The following is a 20,056-nucleotide window of genomic DNA, read 5'->3' as shown; positions in this document are numbered from 1 at the left end:
TGTACGTTTAAGGGTCTTCCGCAAAAGTTAAAAAGAGGAATTACATTTCTCCCACATTAGCCAAAATTGCCCTATGGATGTAAAACAGGGGATTAAAAATACACAAACATAATCTTCTTCTCTAAATAAAAGAACATTAAAGTGAGACAACTCCAACATGGACTTTCAATTACCTGCTCTCTTAATTTATATGTACACAATTTACCCGTGAGCACACAGAACGATAATGGTGGTTGTGCACTTAGACATTAACAGGATTACTAATGATGTAGAAGGCATAGGCAGATTTGCTCTAAACATTTCCAACATTCATTTATGGATATCAGTAAGGTTCATTATAATAAAAAGGGCTTTTATTTTAACAATTATTTTTGACTTTATGTAATTCAATTACATAAGTTCAATGTAAAGGGTCACATTATTGAAATGTTTTCTATCATGTTGAGTTAGTGTGAAATAAATCAAATAACTTGAGAGTAATTTAATTAAATGAACGTTTAATGTATATATTCATGTATAAGTTAAGTAACATTATTTAATCAAATCATTTTAAAGTTGTTTGATTTATTCACACCAGCTCAACATGATAGAAAACACTTCGTTAAATATGACCCTTTACATTGAAGTTATGTAAAAAAGTAACATGGAAATTTAATACGTAATTCAAATACATAAAGTTATTTTATTTTGTACACTTTAATGTATATAGTTACCACCAAAGGGAAGGATCTCTGATAGATGCCAAATAACAACGTTGGCTATAGATTTGGAGTGAGTTTGTCTAGTTCAAAGTAAATTCAACAACTAGATGAACGAGTGGGGACTGCAGTGAAATGTCTTAAATACTAAAACACATGCAATTCCCTATGTTAAACACCAAATTCCAAAAGTCATGTTTATACGGTGAGTTTGGAAAACCTTCCAATATGATGATTTCATTTACCACAGGATATCTGACAGTGTTTTCCACAGACATATTTCAACCGGAGCCCTACAGATCACTCCATCCTCAGATGAGTCTTCATGCTCTCAGTGTGACAGTAAATGGATTACTGTGGCGACAACTTACTGATTCTACTATTCTACTCTACTATTCTAACTATTTTTTGAACAGATCCTTGGGGCTTGCAAAGCCAATTTCCTGGCAACTTCCAAGTGCACAGATTATAAGAGGAGAGCTGCCGTTAACAGGCGTGACTGAAAGACTATTTTTTCTCACATGGCTATTCAGAATTAATACTTTCTCAGTGGAAGCAGGGTAGACGCTTGGATGAAGGCATTTAGAAGCTATAGGTGTGTCTCCTCGCCACCAGCTTAAATAAGTTTTAGTGAATTCTTTTTGAGTAAACCTCCTAAGAGCCTGGAACTTGGGAACCTTTAAATGGGGAGCTGGTCAGGGACTCCAGTACAGGGGTACACTAGGATCTAACCATAGACTGTATATAAAAGAAAATATGAAATACTTTGCACAATCCAGTCTGTAGTGTTTACTTACAAGGTTTTGCACAATCCCTCCCTGGTTCTGATAGTATTTATAGATATTTAATTTTGTTTCCTACTTTTATATATTTTTTATATTTAAACTTGCACAAATACACCACAGCAAATTCCTTGTATGTGTAAACCTGCTGCTAGGCAATAAAAACCCCGATTCTGAATCCGAAATGTGTTTTGTCCCTCACGGCGCGCCATACTTACGTCTCTCGGTCTGGTGACGCATGTGACGTCGGGTCGCGTTCGGGTCTCACGTTAGCAGCTCAGCGGTTGTCAGGAGCAGAATAATGTCTCTCACAACCACCAGCAGATAGTCGTGGTGCACATGAGCTCGTTGTAAAACCTCCCGGTGTCGCTGTGCTTCACACGTTTCACACGAAAAATGACCGAGTTGACAGATTCCCTGACGAAAGAGGGCTGGTAGGTAGCATGGTGGCTAACGTCATCTAGCTAGCTAACTCACTGAGGGAGCCAGATTGCTGGTTGGCTAGTAAATGGAATTGTTGTGTCTTTGCATTACAGTTTTAAAAAGTACAATTTAAAAGTTGCGTGTATCGTGGCACAGTGATTTAGTTCCCCCTGGAGCGAATGAGCGGGCTGCTAACTAAGTAGCTAGCGAGATAAATAACGTTAGCTAGCTCACTTAGCATGCTTTTACCTTCTGTAAACCACTGGCGATACACTTAATGTTAACTAACGACTGAAAACCATTACATGTAAATATTGATCAATTATATAAGTGGAGGGACTGGTTTGAATTGTGCCCGAAGTGAAATGCATGCTGGGAATTCTTTGGAAGTCCGAACTGGTCGTCAGCACGTTTAACGACATAACATCTTTATCAGAAAGCTGATTGTGGGCCAACTTAGTCTAGAAAACATCTAAACACGTGTATAATCACAGTTTTGCACACTTGTTAATATCAGAAATACAATTTGAGTATAATGTTGTGTATTATCTAGTTTTAGAAAAGGCCTAAATTCATAGACAATTAACGTTGCTTCTGAGTTTGTCCTGTCAGTGGATACATGATATAATCTGTCCAGAGATGCTGAGGGATTAACTCTGCATCACTCGTCCTCCTGCCTCTACATAATGTCTTGGTTATACTTCATAACGTCGCATCACGTGGAGGAATTAACTTATTTTATATTCTCGCGATTCAAAGTTCCAACATTGTTGTCACGCCTCATTTTGGGGATAACCAAATTGTGAGAAGTGTTAAATTCACGGTCTCATCAATATTTCTTGTGATGAAACTGCGCTGGTCAGGTACATAACTTGTTGAATCTTTTAAAACCTACCACAGTGCTTGAAACTGTCTCCACCCTGTGTGTCATCGTTTCAGGTACCTCAGTGATGAAGGCATAGCAGAGCTGAAAGGATCTGCTGAGAAAGTAACACACAGCGACATCATTCGCATTGCACTTGATGTAAGTTTGAATACCAGATTTAAAATTGTACATATATATTTATAGCGTATGGTGAGTCTGTATTTATGTGAGGCGACATTCAGCTATGGGTTGTAAACTGTTCAGGGAGATGGTTATGAAAGTTTGAGGTATTTTATTAGATATTTATTGCTTTTCAGATGTACAGGAAACTGATGTAGACATAATTGCTAATGAAATAGACATATCTTACTGTGCTCAATTTTAAACTGGCTTTGAAATTCTCTGTGGAAGTTAAGTATGTTTCATATATTTAGTATTTTATAGTAGATAATAAAATAGAATAGTTTAGTGCCCCCTAATATCAAACAGTCTTCTATGATCAAGTAGCTAAATCCAGTCCATTACCAACCTACCTATACATTTTCACGACAGCATATAATGTAATCATTATGATTAGTTAAAATATTATTTCGTTGGAATTAGCATAATTTGATTGGCTACCCATGATGTTGAGGATAGATTTGAAAACTTTTACTCATTCTTAAAGCCAAAAACGTTCTAGTTCTTTTATATCTTTCAAACTGGATTTGGTTCCAAACTGTTTGTTAGCTTAGTCCGCTAAAAGGTTTTGTGGACTCAAATACTTCACCCACCCCTCCATCGGCATAGTGGTGAGTAGATAATGAGTGGATTTTCATTTTTGAGTGAACTGTCCCTTTAATGCTGGCTTGCTAAATGTGCCACATACAAACAGAACAAAAGAACGCTGAGGCAACATTTTGTAGTTGTGCACCAAAGATGTGGAACATAATCTCACAACATATTAGGAAAACACCCTCTGTGGATATTTTCAAGAAGATGCTCAAAACTTATGTTTTGTCCAACATTTAATTATATCATCAGTGTTTTTTTATGATTTTATGTTGTTCAACTTTTCAAGATGGTAATGTTTTATTGTCTTATTGCTTTATGGTTTATTGTTTTAAACCATCTGTTGTTCTTTGAATGACCCTTTTTGTCATGTACTGTGAGCTGCATTTTATGCTATAAAAGTTGCAATACAAAGTTTTTAATGATTATAACTATTGTTATTATTATACACCGAAAGAGTTATATAGACAGACGAGTGACAAAAACACAATAAATTAAATTAAGCAAAGAAGAACCACAGACCGTCATTGAACCAGCAATTTCTTTTAAGTGTGTGGGTAAAAAAAATTAAAATAGACTATAATTCTGCTTAATGGACCCTGTAGTACCTGACAAGTGCAGAACATACAGTGCATTTACTGTTAAAGCCTTGACCTTTAAGTTTTGGTTTGATTTGCTTCCAAAAGATCTTCCGCTGCACTTGGATCTATTAGTGGTTGAGCCAACATGTAATAAATTAGGACTCTAGCTTGCAGTCCCTTAAAATCAGTGAAATCTCAGTACAGTTACAGTGTCCCTCTTTCTTTACTTAAACTGTTTAATTTCATTACACCTGTCACATTATTTATTTTACACTAAGCACTCTTTCCTTTGCAGAATGATCTTAGGTCTACTGGAAGGAAATTTCTACCATCTGATATCAACAGTGGAAGAACTGAGAAGGTGAGGGGTACAGAACATGTTATGTGGCCATTGCAGTGCTACATTTATGAAACCTTGATTGGGGTGATGCGTTTTGGTCAATGTGTTCTTTCACAGCTGCAAGTCGGTACAGACCCGACATGTGAAATGCAGTTCCCACTAGTTCCACTAGATGGCTCTAACACACCAACAAACAAGGATCAACAAACTGCTTTACACCTGTGAAACTGAAGAGAATAAATATTCCAAATATTGTCACAGGATTAAAACATCTAATTAAAACGTGTAATTTTTTTGTGAGCTTATCCCAGCCTCCCCCAGGCTTAGAATAAGATGGTCACCCTGGTCATACACTGACACTCCGCACTGTGCTTTATACAATATTCAATATGCATAAAACAGTGAATGTCATTTGAGCTTCTAAAACTACATTACATATAGATTTAAGTATTATATAGACATTTTAGTGTCAAGAACCAGCAGTTGGCTTTAAAGATCATGGTCATTGTGACATTAAGAAAAGCCACGAAGGAGCTCAGAGGAATAAATACACCTGTGCTGACACAGGTACACTTAATGATTAGAGTTATTTTAATTGTGCCTTAGTTTATGCTCGTATTTTGCTTTAGCAATCCTCCCCCACATGCTGTTGATTTGCCTCCGAAGCCATTATTCATCTGCTGTCTCCTGCACATGGCCAGTTGGACGGTCCATGTGTTCTCCAGGTGCAGAAGGTGAGGAACATCTCGGCTCCTAAAGACCATGAGGAGTCCCAGGGCGCACCGCGAATCCTGCGCCTCCAAATGACAGATGGGCACACCACCTGTGTTGGACTGGAGTTTAAACACCTGTCTAAGATCAGGTACCTATACAACACTTTGGTGGCATTTAGGAATAATTAGGTTTAGTGCAAATAGCAGGATGTGGTGTGTTGTAGTTGTTTGGGAAGTTAATATCCCTGTTTAATAATGGTTAAAAATCACATTAGTTTCCTCCTTTTTAAAAATAAAAACATTTAAAATGAAAATTTAGTCCTGACTCTAATGTGTAAAGCTCCAAATCTGTATTTCAATCATGCTTTTTTTCTTCTTTTTTTTTTAATGCAATAGCTTGTTAAATAAGAAATGGCAAAGACAGTAAATATTAAGATAATGTTATGCATCACATCACTCGTCTACAGTTATCAGCACCGTTACTTGGACATGCAGCACTTGACGGCCTCACAAGTTTCAACAACACGCGCAAGATGTCAAAAAAGTCAAGCATCTGGAATAACTTCCAGATGCTTGTGAAGTTAACCCCTAAAAGGTCAAATGCCAGAAAAACTCACAAAAAAAGGAATGTTGCAAATCTACAGCGACTTTGGGAAATCCTCAAAGCTTAACTTTTTCTCTGGTAATTGTCACTAAAGCTTTGAAGCCTCATAAATTTTAAACATCACTAAAAACGTACATCTATTAGCTACACAGATGCAAAGCAGGTTCTATTAAGTCAGGATCTGGTATATTAAAAGCAAATGTGTGATATTCTGCACATATCCTTTTCCTTCACCTCCTTGTCAACACTCTCACCCCACCACATGCCTCAATTTTCCATTTATCTGCAATTTACACGTGGTGGCAGCTGATCTAACAATTCCAAGCCTTAATTACATCTCCATCCCAGCAACGGTGGCCTTGGCGACTGCTGCCATGGTGACTAGCCAGTCTGTACAGGTGGAGTGGCCAGAATATGGGCCTTGACTTCCTGATGGGAAGAGAGGAGAGAACAGAACAAATCCCCTCTTTATGAACGTCTCACACACACTGGCTACCAACAGTGGTGGTTAGTGTTTCTTATGAAAGTGTCCGCCTTAGTGTGCCAGAGGCCATAAGTGAGTGGCAAAGGATGGGATGGATTACAGGAACTGTTCAGTGTGTGAGACTGGTACAGAGGGATGACAATTAAGAATTAAGCACAAACATTGATCAGAGAAGGGTGAATAGTGCGTTTGTAGAACTGGATGCATGCGTTTGTGCGTGATTGAATCAAGGATCAAGAATGCCTCATTTCTGCATTTGCCACTGTCATGAGGCTGTGAGCATCTATTCCAGAGGTTTGGAGTGAAATCCCTAATTGTTGCTTTGGCATCCGGCATCAGTAGCTGGAAATCCCTCTAAGTCCCTGTGCTTTCCTAATGAGAGAGGCAGAGGCCTTATCAGGCCTCATGAGATAGAGGGGCTTTTAATTTACCATGAGGATGGGTGAGCAGCTGGGATTATTAATAGGCTCTCGTAGCCTGGCCACCCATCCCCTGGAACTGAGCCATGTCATTTATAAAGTGGTATGGGAGAGGCAAAAGGATGTGGGGCTGTATATGCAGTTATAATGTCTGGTGCCCTTGAATGCGTTGAACATTTAAGTGTTTGTTAAAAATATGAGCCTTCCTTTCATAAATAACTTTTTATTGGATTTTTTTTTGTTGCTTTTCAGCCTTAACACCCCTCCTGGAACAAAGGTGAAGCTCCTTGGAACTCTCCAAGTTAAAAATGGTCTTTTGCTGCTCGATGACTCAAAAATCTCCGTCCTTGGAGGAGAGGTTTATCACATGGTGGAGAAATGGGAGCTGCAAAGGGTGAGGGTCGTCGTCTTATGATGCCTCAGCTACTTAAAAAAAATGGAATTCATATATTGGTGATCATTTCAGATCGGCATTAAAGGCACTAGCAGTCTGCCATAATTTTTTCTGGCATAATTAATTTTCCTGGTTTTTAATAATGATGTCCCTTTTATCTTTCAACCTGCAGAGTCTGGCCAAGCACAGCAGGAATCACATCGGAGCAGAAGGAGGACCTCCTCCCTTTGTGCAATTCGGTCAGGTGAGAACAAATATAAGAAGAGTACATTTTAAAACAAAAGTTACAAAGAGCTTCTCTTATATGAACTCAAGAAGAAGACAACAAACCGGACAAGCAGATGTAAAATACAATAACAGAAATAAGGTGATCAGGATGATGCATATTTAAGGAGGAGGTTTCAGTGGTGATTTAATGGAAATCGGAGGCAACTGATGAATAACAATAAGCGCTCAGAAATGCGTGTGGTCGAACCCAGGCTTGGCTCCAGGAGTGGGCCTTGATGTCCCTGTTCTTGGCAACGATCTCTCTGATCTTCCTGAGGTAATTGTTAGTCATCATGAATCATTAAAATGCATGACTGCATTTTAATTTCTGCTTTGTTGTCCAACCACACATGTTACAAGCAGTTCAATGTCAGCTGTTTTTCTTCCCAAACATAATGATGTTAATGTGTTGCATTTGTATTAAAATAAAAGTCTGTTGTAATTTGTAGAAATGGAGAGATGAGATTAAACTTGTCAAAGATGATAATCAGGCCTCCAAAGCACAATCACAAATAAATTATATGCTGCAGATATCCACTTCATCCATATCATCATAGTGTCTAACAATTTGTATCTATACACTATTTGTTTTGAAAAGAATAACTAAGTGCAAACAGAGAGAATTAAACCACCTTTAATCTCAAATGGTTTTGCACATTAGTACTATCTACAAAAAAGTAAATATAGTAATTTCTCATTCGCAAACTACTCAGCCTGAGTCAATTCTCCCTGGGCAAGTTTCAGAGTGGGAATCATCCGGATCAGCTTGCCACTTGGATTTGGGGATTTCCCCTCACTCTTCATTCCACATTTGCTCAAGCTTTCTAAAGTTAGAATAGTTATTTTTCAATATTCTCTAGATTTTCAGCTTTGCTATGTTTGTAATGCTGGGTCACTCCTCTTACTGTTAATTTGATGACTGCGTTGCGTTGTTACATATAATATCGGCGCTCTGAATCAGATTATCTTACAGTCTGTGCCTGCATTTTACTTGGCTATACAGTCGGTCAGTTCAATGTCTCCCAAGTTCCTGCTACTTGGAAGCATTCTCACAGCATTAAGCTCCCACTTCTACAATTCACAGCAGGAATTTTTAAAAGTGAGATGAGTTGGCTGGTTTTCACCGGGCATTTTCTTTCCCTGAACAGTTTAATTTATTGTATATTTCAGCAGAAAATACAATTATTTGCCTCATGACTCCATAATATGTTCACCAGTGAAGTGTTAGGTTCTCTGAAACCACATTTAAATTCACTAGGTCAGGATTTTATTTGGATCCTCACCAAATTGAACACTCATAAATAGCAGTCTCCTAAACATGCCTGATTTTTATTCAACATCCATAAATTATTCTGAGAATTCTTTAAAAAATGTTGAGAAACACCCTTCTCACCATGTTAAGGAAATGGGGGGGAAATCCTGGGTCCGACCCCTGATCTGGATCCCCACCCAAATTAGAATTTTATGTGTTCTTCCCTCACCCATACTGCTTCCTTCCACCAAGTTTCATGCTAATCCATCCAGTAGTTTTTCCTGCTAAAAGACAGACAAACAAATGCAGATGAAAATGTAACCTCCTTGCCAAAGGTAGTCATCACTTTCAGAATCAGTGTGTGCCAGTGCCTTGGTCTAATCTACAGAGCTCATGGACGATCATCTTTGGCCACTGTTTTATCTAGAATATATGAAATAGTCGACGTCTACAGCAATGTTACAGAAATCTCGGTGTCTGTGATGTCAAAACCTGAGCAAATAAAATCCAAAGAATCTGTTGTTGAGGTCCCACCAGGTACCAGAGTGATTGTGATAACGTCCTTTTAGTTATAATTGGGGTGAACCATCCTCTTAACACCTGATACATTTGGCATCTTTTTTATCAGCTGTCCACATTCCTTCTCTTCAGATAAGTCCCCTCTGGCTTGTTAATCTCGCCGCCCATTACCCCTCTGGGATTGCCAACACAACAAAAAGATGGCGAACCTGCTCTTGACCAAAGGTCATTGCTCCCTTCCGTTGACGACTTCTCGTATTGAATCATCCTCCTGGTGCAGTCACAAAGTGTTGAGTGTCCATTTCATTCCTTCAAAGTCAATGCTTCTGAAACTCAGTTCACAGTTAAGTTTGTAAACATGAACTGTGAGCTAGGAGGCAGCTTTGGGGTTTTTGTATGCTACAAAAATAAAATCTTGTAGTATATTTTAAACACCGGAGGTAGCTAACGTTATTTTGCAAATATGTGAATATTGTCAATTGAATTGATTATTTTGTTAAGGGGCATTACATGAATGAGTTGGACTCTCTGTTTTCTCCCTGTAGAAATGTGCAAGGAAGGATGAAGTGGACAGCAGAGACCTCGACCAGAGGAAAACCCTGCAGACTCTCAATGTGTTCAAAAGCGCTGACGAGAACGATGAGTTTGAAAAGCAACGGACAGCAGCCATCGCTGAGGTGGCCAAGACCAAAGAGGTAAAAGCATTTATTCAATTTATTTTAACATTTTGTAATTGTTTGCTTTATCTTGCAATGTATTGTGACTCAATTTACTTTACTGTTATACTGATATGTAATAGACTCATGTAACAAATTGTAATGATATTTTTAGTTTGTCTTTAATTTCCCTCCTTAAACATTGAACATTTGGTTTTCAGGACCTCTCTTGTTGCCTTGTTAACAGATTTTGCTGTTTCTTATACCAATTGCATATTTTGTACAAACAATTTGTCCTCTATTTAAAAAGAGATGTTCCTTATTGGCATTCCCCTTAACCTTGTTTGCCTTTGACATTCAAGCAACTGCTCAAATTAAAAATCATAATTGTATAGTCAGCGACAAAGTTCTGCTTCTTGTGCCTGCTTTCTTTTTTCATCCAAGCCTGCAGCTCTATTGATCCTAATGTTCTTTCCCTTGTTAGGGTCCCCGCACATTTGGAGGTGGAGGAAATGCAGGCAGTAATTTATCCAGCGCTGCTTCCTTCTCCCGGGGCAGAGACTCGTACCAGCAGAGGAGACGAGACGACAGGGTTGAAAGACCCGAAAGCAGACAGGATGAAAATTACAGAGAGCTGGTGAGAAGACAAACTTTGTCCAAACCTGTGAAACAATTTAAGCCTGTGTGTTAAAAGGGAAGGTTTTACCTCAGCCTCCATTCACTGTCTCAAAGCAATTCAAACTTTGGAGCCTCCTCTGCATTCATTTTTGGTTACGATATTGTTGAAATCCAAAAAACAAGTGGAGGTCTGGTCAGGTTTTCCAACCTATTGGTTGTAGCTTTGTGTTGTAACCTGCCAGTTTGTGGGCTGAACACAGCTTGTAGCTAAATATATACAGTGAATAGGATGGAACAGGGTATTGTAGTTTTGGGCTTTGGGAATTGAACCTAATAATAATCCAACCCTTATAGGGAGCTAGGAGAGAGCAAGCCCCCGTCAAGGCTAATGCACGATCTCACCATGTTAAAGAAAGTAAAAAAAAATCTGCTTCTTAATCAGGGCAGACTCCAAACTTTAACGGGCTTCTCATTGGATCATGCCTGACCCCTTCACAAAATTTCATGAAAACTAGTTCTGTAGTAATTGAGTAATGCTAATGTAATTACAAACTGAAATTGATACAGTGCACTTGTATGACCCTTTTAAAAGAGTACGTTCTTTGTGAATCAATTTTTTCCTCAGTTCATTCAGCTGTCCCTCTCTCTCTTTCACACTGACTCTTACTTCTGTGTCTAATATTACATAATGTTGTGTGTGTGTGTAGGTGGATGAATATGCGCTGAGAGACCTCATTGAGATGGGCTTTAACAGGGAGGCTGCTCGACTGGCTCTGATGGATAATAACAACAATCTAGAAGTGGCACTAAACTGCCTACTGACTGGATCTTGTGGAAGCAGACCTGCTGCCCCTGTGGTAGCTGAGCCTATCAAGCCCCAACCCAGAGGTAGTTACATACGCACACACGCATGCCCACTGCTCTTTTTGGCTTGAAAAATCACCTCATAGCTGGAAACTATTCCTACAGAGTAAGAGTGAGATTGGGGGGGTGATGTAGAGGTCCTTTTAATGCAGGGGGAAAAATCACCTACAGGCTAATTAAAGGTGCACAGTGGCCGTTTTGCTTGTTTTAGTCCATTTACCACAAATTGCATACACGCTTTCCCGCCGACTGTTTTCCCAGCACACAGCAAGGTTTCAGATGGATATTCTACATTACCTGCAGTCATCGTTTTGTATTAGTTTCAATATTGATAGTGAACCTGCAGCAGCTTGAACTTCCATCACGCTGAACTACCGAACAACTGACTGATTTTAATCATTTGGTTCTTTGAGTGTGAAGAGGGGCTGTTTTTAAAGCTTTTATTGATGCTGCAGACCTGGATCCTCAGTCAGAACATAAATATTTTCAAATTCATGTAATCTTGTAAGATTACATGTTTACGTGTGTCTATATTACTGTTTGCAGTCAGCATAATTATTCGTTTACACACAAACACAGACACCCAAACACACACACACAGCCTTTTCACACTTTCTTTGGCTGCAGATGCGAGGGGGTGTACACATTCAAACATCCAGTGTCATTGATCAAACTCCTCTAATTGGGTCAACATGACTTTATTTTTGGGTTCTTCCCAGGCAGAGGAAGAGGAAGAGGCCGGTCCAGAAATGAAGATGAGGAGGAGGGAGGAGGGGGAAGACCATCTGGTCCGAGCACACTGTTTGACTTCCTGGAATCTAAGATGGGAGTTTTCTCCATCGATGGTGAGTGAACCAGTTCAGGATTCATCCTTCACTACCTCAGTATTCCATGATTTTGAAAATATGGGTGATGTTGTTACTCTTTTTCAGACCAGTTGTTAACAGACCATTAACATACAGTATCATGATTGGTTTCAGACAGATGGTTATCTGGCTATCTTGAGCTGAGGGGAATTAACGCTGTGTTCTCTAAATGTCTAAAATCAGGGCTTGCAGCACCAATGCTGCTTTATATTTCAATATTTGATTCTGTTTGACTGAATATTTTATGATTTGGTGATTCCACTGCTGATATTCTGATCTTTTATTTATTTGTGTTCCCTTCATGCTTTTGTTTTGTCTTTTAACAACCTTTTATCTTCATTAAATAACAATGGTGGATGGGAATGTGATCTTGTTAACATTGTTTTTGTTATTTATGCCAATATTGTTTTGCCATATTTTTCACACTGCCCTTCTTCGGCTTGTTTCCTCAGAGCCAAAGAACCAGGCACCTCCGAGACATCATGAGTTTAAAGCAAATTTCTCCAACACGGACTATTACTCGAAGGACTCATCTCAAACCAAGTTCTCCTCACATTATGACCATAGGCAACAAAGGAATGACCGACCACCTCGCTTCCACAGGGACACTGATTTTCCTAAACCAGGCCAGGAGCCTCTCTCTAACTCTACCACCTCCCAAACATCAGCTCAGCCTCAGCACTGGAAGAGCCAGGAGAGATGGTCACGAGGGACGTCAGACAGATCGCAATTTGAAAGGAGGGAGATGCGAGATGAGCAGATTTTTCCTCCTCCTCTTGCGATGACTTGCACTCGTTCAAAAGAACCTCAACAGCAGATGGAGTTCAGTGGCTCTTACAACCAGAGACCCAGAAATGGAGATGGTGGGAACATGGCTGGACCATCTCACAGGAGAGGGTTTAAAGACGATATACCCTCGCCTAAACAGAATGATCCTGCAGACATTGAGGTGGATGGAAGAGTAGGTAATAAGCGTACAGACAGAATTGAAGAACCCAACAACAGCAGGAGGAAGGGGAAGACTGACCGGCCAAACTCAGAATACTACGATCGACAAAGGGCAGGTGGACCACTCAACTTCAAGGGAGGAAGCTCAGGGGTGACCCAAGAAGTGGGGTCACCACAGGATATCCGGTTCATCACAGTGGATCCTAATAATTTCCAAAATGGAGATATGGAACACAAAAGAACTGGGCCAATCAAGCCAACAAACGCATCGTGTCCCCCCAACAGGGAGCCTCCCTCCAGGAAAGCCCCTTCTAACAACTTCGGACCTAAAAGAAGGTCAGGACAAGGCCGGGGTCAAGGTGCCAGAGGATCAGAGAAAGGTTATGTTGTGGAACAGGCTTGGAAACCTGGAGACCGGTGTCTGGCTCTCTACTGGGAAGATGGCAAGGTATGTCATTGCTGGATGGGTAACATAGCTATAGCTGAAAATTGTTGAAAGAAGTTGGTTGGGCTGATAAATATAACAACAACAAGGATCAAAAATCTGTCTTTAATGTTAGAAATAATAATGGGACATTTATCAAGATAAATGGCAATATATACTTTTTTACCTTGATAATGTTTTTATTAATTTTATCCAGGCCTATATTTATGCTTTCAACTTACTTTAAACAAAGTTAGAAAAACTTCACTGAATTAAAAGCTGCTTCCATATGTGAGCTCAGTGAGTCCACAGAAACTACTGCAGATTGAGCAACTGAGACCCACATTTGTGTCAACATTAGAATTAACAACTAAACCAGTTAAAGAGTCAGTTCACTAAGACTGACACTGTGGAGAGAAATGTCAAATGTATTTTCTTTTCTTTGCCTCATGCTTGTTTGACAGTCAGTACGTTTAATGACGTAAAAAAATAATTAGAGCAATTATGGCTCATTTTCGCTCAGTCAGTGTTGACGGCATCTTAGATTTGTTTGAATTGAAATAATTGCTGATAATGATTTCTGTTTGTTTCTGTCTGTGGTTGTGTGTGTGCCTGTGAAGTTCTACCATGCCAGAATAGATGCTGTGCATCCATCGGGCTCCACAGCCGTGGTCGTGTTTAGCGATTACGGAAACTGTGAAGAGGTTCTGCTGTATAACATTAAACCTATTGCTCCTGATTCATTGGTAAGACAAAAGAAAATATTAATAGCTTTTTATCATTCATCACTCAAGATCACAACGTGTATGGAAAACTGAGGAACTATGAATGACGTGTGAACATATTGAATGTACAATTGCAGGAGGAAGATGATGGTTTCTATGACAGTTCACTGGAGTTCCGCCGTGGGGGAGATGGACAGCCGAGACGAACGAGACCCACGCAGCAGTACTACCAGCCACCCAGGGCACGAGATTGATGTGTCTGTGTTTGCACTGGCAGGTAAATAAATATTGAACTGTGTCCATTAATAATGACATATGTAACGTCAGTGTGAGTACACAGTGTGAACACCACCTCTATATTTTATATGGAACATTTCTATTTTTATTTTGGTAAGTTTAGACTGTGTAGAAAGACAGACAGCATGCCAGCTTCCCGAAAGTGAAGCCAAAGGCTGCCTGCATTATAGGTCATGAACCCTATCTCTCCATGTTAGTGGATGGGACATGGACCGAACTGAAAAGTCAAATTTTTTCAAAGACGGTTTCTGGCATTTTAGGTCGTTGATTGTTGAATTGTTTATTTTCAGCTAATTTGGGTTTTCATTAGTTATTTGAATATATTACAAATGGGCGGGGCATCATGATTGACAGCTGAGACTGACACATTTAGTCAAGCCCATGGATCAGCGGGACCTTGATACCACAGCTCCATGCCCCGATCACTAATGTCCTTTCCAGGATATTTTGGCTTAAGCTCCAGAGGGTGTTGTCCATCCTTATATACAGTCTATGGTATAGACTGTAGAGAAAGTGGTTTGTAACCTGGTCTTTGCATTATTATCTGCTTATAATGCATAATAGAACCTATTGATTAATCATTTGTATGTAAAAGAAGTTTATATACTAATTTTAACTTTGACTATTTCTGCTCGTGCATTGTGTAAAAGCCATTTCACAAGGTCTGCAGCAGTTCACTGAGATGGCCTCAAAATTCAAAAATGATTAATTCTTTCTTTCCCTCTATCCATTAGTGTGCTTGTCCCACACCCTTCCACGACGGAGATCGTGTCACTTTCTGCAACAATCCTGAGTGCTTCCTGAATTTTTAAGTGTACACACTGTCAGGACATGAAGAACTCTTCTAAGGGCTTGGACCTCATGCAAAAATACAAGGGGAAAAAAATAAAACTGACATGAGCACCTGTTGTTTTTGTTGAAGACATATCTACTGTATATGTTGTGAAGGTTTGTTAAATGGATACATTCAAATAAACTGTTATTATGGTATGTAGCTACTTTGTTTTAATGTCTTATTTTTAATTATTAAATTCAAATTATGAATAAACTAATGCGGTGCAGAAAAAGCAACCTCTCACGCTTTTGTTTTTAATTTCATGATGGTAGTTATGTCATTACTTGGAAATGTTTTAAAATCTGCTTCCAAATTATGTCTTACTTTTGTTATCTCTCCTGTGGTGGACAGACGTAGTGTGAGTGGACAGGAAAGCGGCTCGAGCTCGTTTGTTGTGCTCTCTGAAGCAAATCCAGAGGGTAAGACAATCTCTTCCCCCTGTAATAGAGATGGTTACACTGCAGAGATATCATTTTGCACATTACAAAAGGGACTGTACCTGGCTCTTCAAGCTCTGCACACGCACCAATGTGCTGGCTGTTTTGCGGACCCGAGCCGTGCGAGAGACAAGTTTTACACATCAAGAAATAATCTCCTCCTCAGCTCCAGTTTCACTGTTACCAACAGCAGGAGACGAAGGGACAATGCCCCGGGGTTCAGCGCAGAGGTCACCGTGCTATTCTGTACCACTGGGCCAGAGGATTTGCTTTATTTTCCAACCGAGACGCCAAGTGAGCGCAGATGAATAATTAACGGCTGGTAATATGGAAACCTATCCGTTAGGAAGGAACTGAAAGTGAAGCTGTTGAAAGCGCTCTCGGGGACTGGCTGTGACACTGGCCACATCATCATAAAAGGATTGATTTTCAATCAGATGAACGGTGATATTTCAGTCCGAGGAATTAAGCCCATTTCATATTGAATATATTTCTCTGTGAAATGTCAAGACACGACAAACATTGGACGGAAGCCCCGAGGTCCCATAGTCATTAGACTCAAACACAACATTATGATAGGGGCAAATCTTGAGGCCCTGGGTTGAAGGGTGGAAACCGATTTTTAACAAATAGAAAATGTTCATAGCTGTTGTATGCGGGAGATAAACGAGTGAAACATGGGTGACAACACAAAAACTAAGACGAAAAATGTTACATCATGAATAAGTAATTATAATTTCTTGTTTGTTCAAATGCTAGTTCAGGAGAGTCTTTAAGAAAACCTGTCCGTAACTGTTTCAGTGAGAGCTGATACTCACTGTTCCTTGTGTGATATTCATGAAGCCATAGTTAACAGTGAGGGGGGGGGGATCCAGTGGAGCAGTGTTGGGATAACATGATATTTTGCTCCTTTTATAAAAGGAAACATTAGACCAAAGAAAGCGAAAGGCCGTGGAAGCTGGCAGGAGAGATTAGATTGCATCTTGTTTTTCTGTGTTTATGTAACTGCGCAGTTGATACAATCTTGTTAACGCTGTGATCACAGTAAATCTGAAGCTCCAAGTGCTGTGCCTGTTTTCCTGTGACACGTCGACCCTCTGTGGTTAGATATGCTCCAAGTGATCCAGTGTTTCACAAACAATCTTATGACTGGATTCGACATGACAGGATTTAGTGTGGGAGCACCGGGGCAGCAAGTCGCTCTTCAATGTTTAGGCTTGATGGGTTTTAGTACAGTCCGCTTCAGTTTGATTGTATCTCCATTCAAATTGGATTATGGGATGGTCGCACGATTGCTCAGTGGCTTTGCTGCCTCCTCCCAGCGGAAAAGGGTCACGGGTTCAAAATTGGACAAACATGCTCTTCCTGCAGTCCAGAGGGAACTGGTGACTCTGAAATTGCCTTTAGGTGTGACTGTGTGTGTCTTATTATATGTTCCACCCCTGTGATGGACATTGAGACCTTTTAACGCTAAAACACCTTAAGGTCATGAGCAGTAAATAGATAGGGATCAGCCACACATACAACTTTCACCCCAACACATGGTTTTAATGAAGAAAAGGGCAGGACACCTCTGCCAAGGCTCATTCCCCACTTTATCAACATATTGCAAATACACAGTAGAAATACTTTGTTACTGTACTAAAGTAGATTGTCTGTACTTTACTTGAGTATTTAAATGTGTTAAAATGTAGGGAGTAAAAGTAAAAAGTCGTCAAAAAATATATATACTTCTTCCTCCTGATATTTTCAAAACAAGCTTGTTACTTTTCTTTTAATGTATTTGAGGGGAATCATCTGTTTTTATTACAATTTTGAATCATCGAGTGCCACCTTTTCAACATCAAGACAGATTTCAACCAGGATGGACGGGACACAAACACAGACGACGATTCCTTGTTGTATATCTATCAGTGCATATCAAGCGCAATGTACATAATGGGCATCAAAGATGTATCAACACAAAACAGACAAGACAAGGAGACTCAACTGCGGAGAACAGGATCACATGTCCGTGAGAAAGTGAGGAATCGATGTCGATGACAAAGCAGAGCAACAAAACTTTCCCTTATAGCCTCCGCACTTTCTCCCAGACTATTTTTCATGCTCAAAATGTTTTTTTTCTTTTGTTCCCCCCTGTTTTTATTTTATTTTTATTTTATTTTATTTGAAGTAAGAGTGGTTTCAGTTAAATAGTCTTTGAACCATATTAATGTAAAATGAGTCCCAGAGACGAAAGGGCCTTCAGAGGACAGCTTTTCACTTTTATTCATTGAGTACATTTCAAAGCCTGTACTTTTATACTGGGCTTATATACAATACTTTTTAAGTATCTGTACTTCTACTTAAGTTCAAAAACAGTGTTCTCACCTCTGCAGATAAATGCATTGAGATCAGATACCATGTAAAACAGACATTTTCTGCAAACTACTACTGTTCATAGATATGAGCACTCTACATATGATTTTGTCCTACATATGCCTGATTTTCTTTCCATAAAGATCTCTGCATTACTGAGATATTCCCCCAAAATATCGATAAGTTCCTGTTGAAGAAAGAAGGGGTGGAAATTCATAAATCTGTTAGTGGGTTCTGTGTTGTCCGTACCCCACCTTTCCTCGAGGTTTCCAGAAAATTGGCTCTGTAGTTCTTGCGTAATGTAACTGACAAATGGCTATGAAAACATCTTTGGCAGAGGTCATTAAGTAGATTTACTTTTTGATTTACACTAATTGCCACTTTGACCTTTTAACTCAGTTCAACTGGATATCAAAAGAAGAGATATCCAAGGTTACTGGTTCAGTTGCTGCTCTTTTGTGCTGTGAAGTTGAATCAGGAGGATCCAGTTCTGCGATGGTGATCAACATTTTCCATACATCTCCTTTTCTGCCTCATTCCCTTCTGTGCTACGACCAACAGGGCAACATATACAGAGCTATTTGTTAGACTACATCAGTTTATGTATTGTTTATAATGTAATTTGTGGTTAGAGCTAATACTAGCATGCTCACTTTCTACAATTTGACGATTTTCTCATGCCAATGTTAAGTGGATAATTTCCACCCCGTTTGTTTTATTATAGCAGGATTACGTAAAAAACACTCCACCATTTTCCATGAAATTTAGTGGAGGGATGGGGCTTAACCCAAGAAAAACGCTATTAAATGTTGGTACGTATCCAGATAAGGGGGCAGATCAAGTTTCGTGTGTTAGCATGCTTACACTAACAAATTACCACCAAAATACAAAGTACAACTAGTATTAACAGGTATGTAGTTATAATTTCTTGTATATAGTTTCCTTACCAACTTTTATTGAAAACATCAATAATTGTTGAGGTTTTTGACTCAGCCACACAAATGTGAACCATATGTTGTTGCACCAGGAAAAGTCCGACCGTCACAGAGGTCAATAGGATTTATGGGAACTACGACGGTCTGTTCAAAACATAAGAGCAATCTATGCAGTCGGTGTTGAGATACTGAGCCTGGACCCACATGGTGAACCAAACCAACTGAGTGACATCCGAAGAGCCACATGCTACTGGCAGGGTTAAAAAGTTCTGTCACCGAATCGCTGAAAACTGGCTTCCTTGTTTCTGCCTTACCGTTCCCAGGCCTCTCTCAACCTGCAACCTGATAACCTTCAGCAGCAGGAGGAATGCTTTTCTCTCCTCCAGTTGGGGGAACCACCTTCTTTCCCACATTAACATCCTCTTTGCTCTGCGCTTTCGTTTCCCACCTGCCCGCCTGCCTGCCCGCCTGCCGCTGCTCGTATCCCCATTCACAGCTGTCGGCCATTGTCTTTCTGCTTACCTGACCCCTCGCCCTCCTTCTCCCCACCATGGTACCTTTGTGGGCAGTGACATCTGAACCCTGGGATCCTGCTCAATACGTCCTTTCTAACATTATTTCAACATCGGCCTCAACAGTCCTCAACGTTCTCTCCTTCACGTGGATGAGAAAAGAGAAATCAGTAGGGAGCTTGTATTTAAAATGGCATAAAGGCATATTTACTACCTGCTATAACAAAGAGTCGAGTGTTTCCTCGTACAACAACGGAAATGGAAGATTTAACTACTCTTAATAATAATCTTAAAGGGGTTCAAGTCTCCAGAATGGTCTGGTAATGATCTATTCTCTTTTTAGTTGTGCGAGCCTCAGATTTCATATTTGCATGTGAGGCAAAGAAAACAAAGTCAACCGTCGTCGGGTCGACGCTTCACCACTAACATGCAAAACAAGTTGCCTCCGTGCGTATGCCTCACTGGGATC

General features: G+C 39.8%; 1 protein-coding gene across 2 annotated transcripts; it reads left to right on the top strand.

The window, feature by feature from the left end:
* Window positions 1-1,666: 1,666 nt before the first annotated feature.
* On the top strand, window positions 1,667-15,372 carry tdrd3 (tudor domain containing 3). 2 transcript variants are annotated; one of them, XM_034581146.1, is made up of 14 exons: window positions 1,667-1,914; window positions 2,843-2,927; window positions 4,416-4,481; window positions 5,162-5,322; window positions 6,933-7,074; window positions 7,247-7,318; window positions 9,658-9,807; window positions 10,253-10,405; window positions 11,094-11,274; window positions 11,970-12,095; window positions 12,569-13,512; window positions 14,109-14,234; window positions 14,351-14,490; window positions 15,245-15,372. In XM_034581146.1, exons 1-13 carry the CDS (start codon window positions 1,877-1,879, stop codon window positions 14,465-14,467), a joined length of 2,361 nt encoding a protein of 786 aa, XP_034437037.1. In that variant the 5' UTR covers window positions 1,667-1,876; the 3' UTR covers window positions 14,468-14,490; window positions 15,245-15,372. The 2 variants fall into 2 exon arrangements, with proteins under 2 accessions (XP_034437037.1, XP_034437036.1); XM_034581145.1 differs by having other exon boundaries at window positions 1,708-1,914; window positions 11,094-11,278; window positions 11,968-12,095.
* Window positions 15,373-20,056: the final 4,684 nt, after the last annotated feature.

This window comes from Hippoglossus hippoglossus, chromosome 3 (genome assembly GCF_009819705.1).
Source record: "Hippoglossus hippoglossus isolate fHipHip1 chromosome 3, fHipHip1.pri, whole genome shotgun sequence".
NCBI lineage: Eukaryota > Metazoa > Chordata > Actinopteri > Pleuronectiformes > Pleuronectidae > Hippoglossus > Hippoglossus hippoglossus.
This window is presented reverse-complemented; position numbering and strand designations above follow the sequence as displayed.

Coding starts and splice junctions, on each gene's coding strand:
- tdrd3 (XM_034581145.1), top strand. CDS start 1,877: ATGACCGAGTTGACAGATTCCCTGACGAAAGAGGGCTG. Junction 1,915..2,842: donor TCCCTGACGAAAGAGGGCTG/GTAGGTAGCATG, acceptor TCATCGTTTCAG/GTACCTCAGTGATGAAGGCA. Junction 2,928..4,415: donor TCATTCGCATTGCACTTGAT/GTAAGTTTGAAT, acceptor TTTCCTTTGCAG/AATGATCTTAGGTCTACTGG.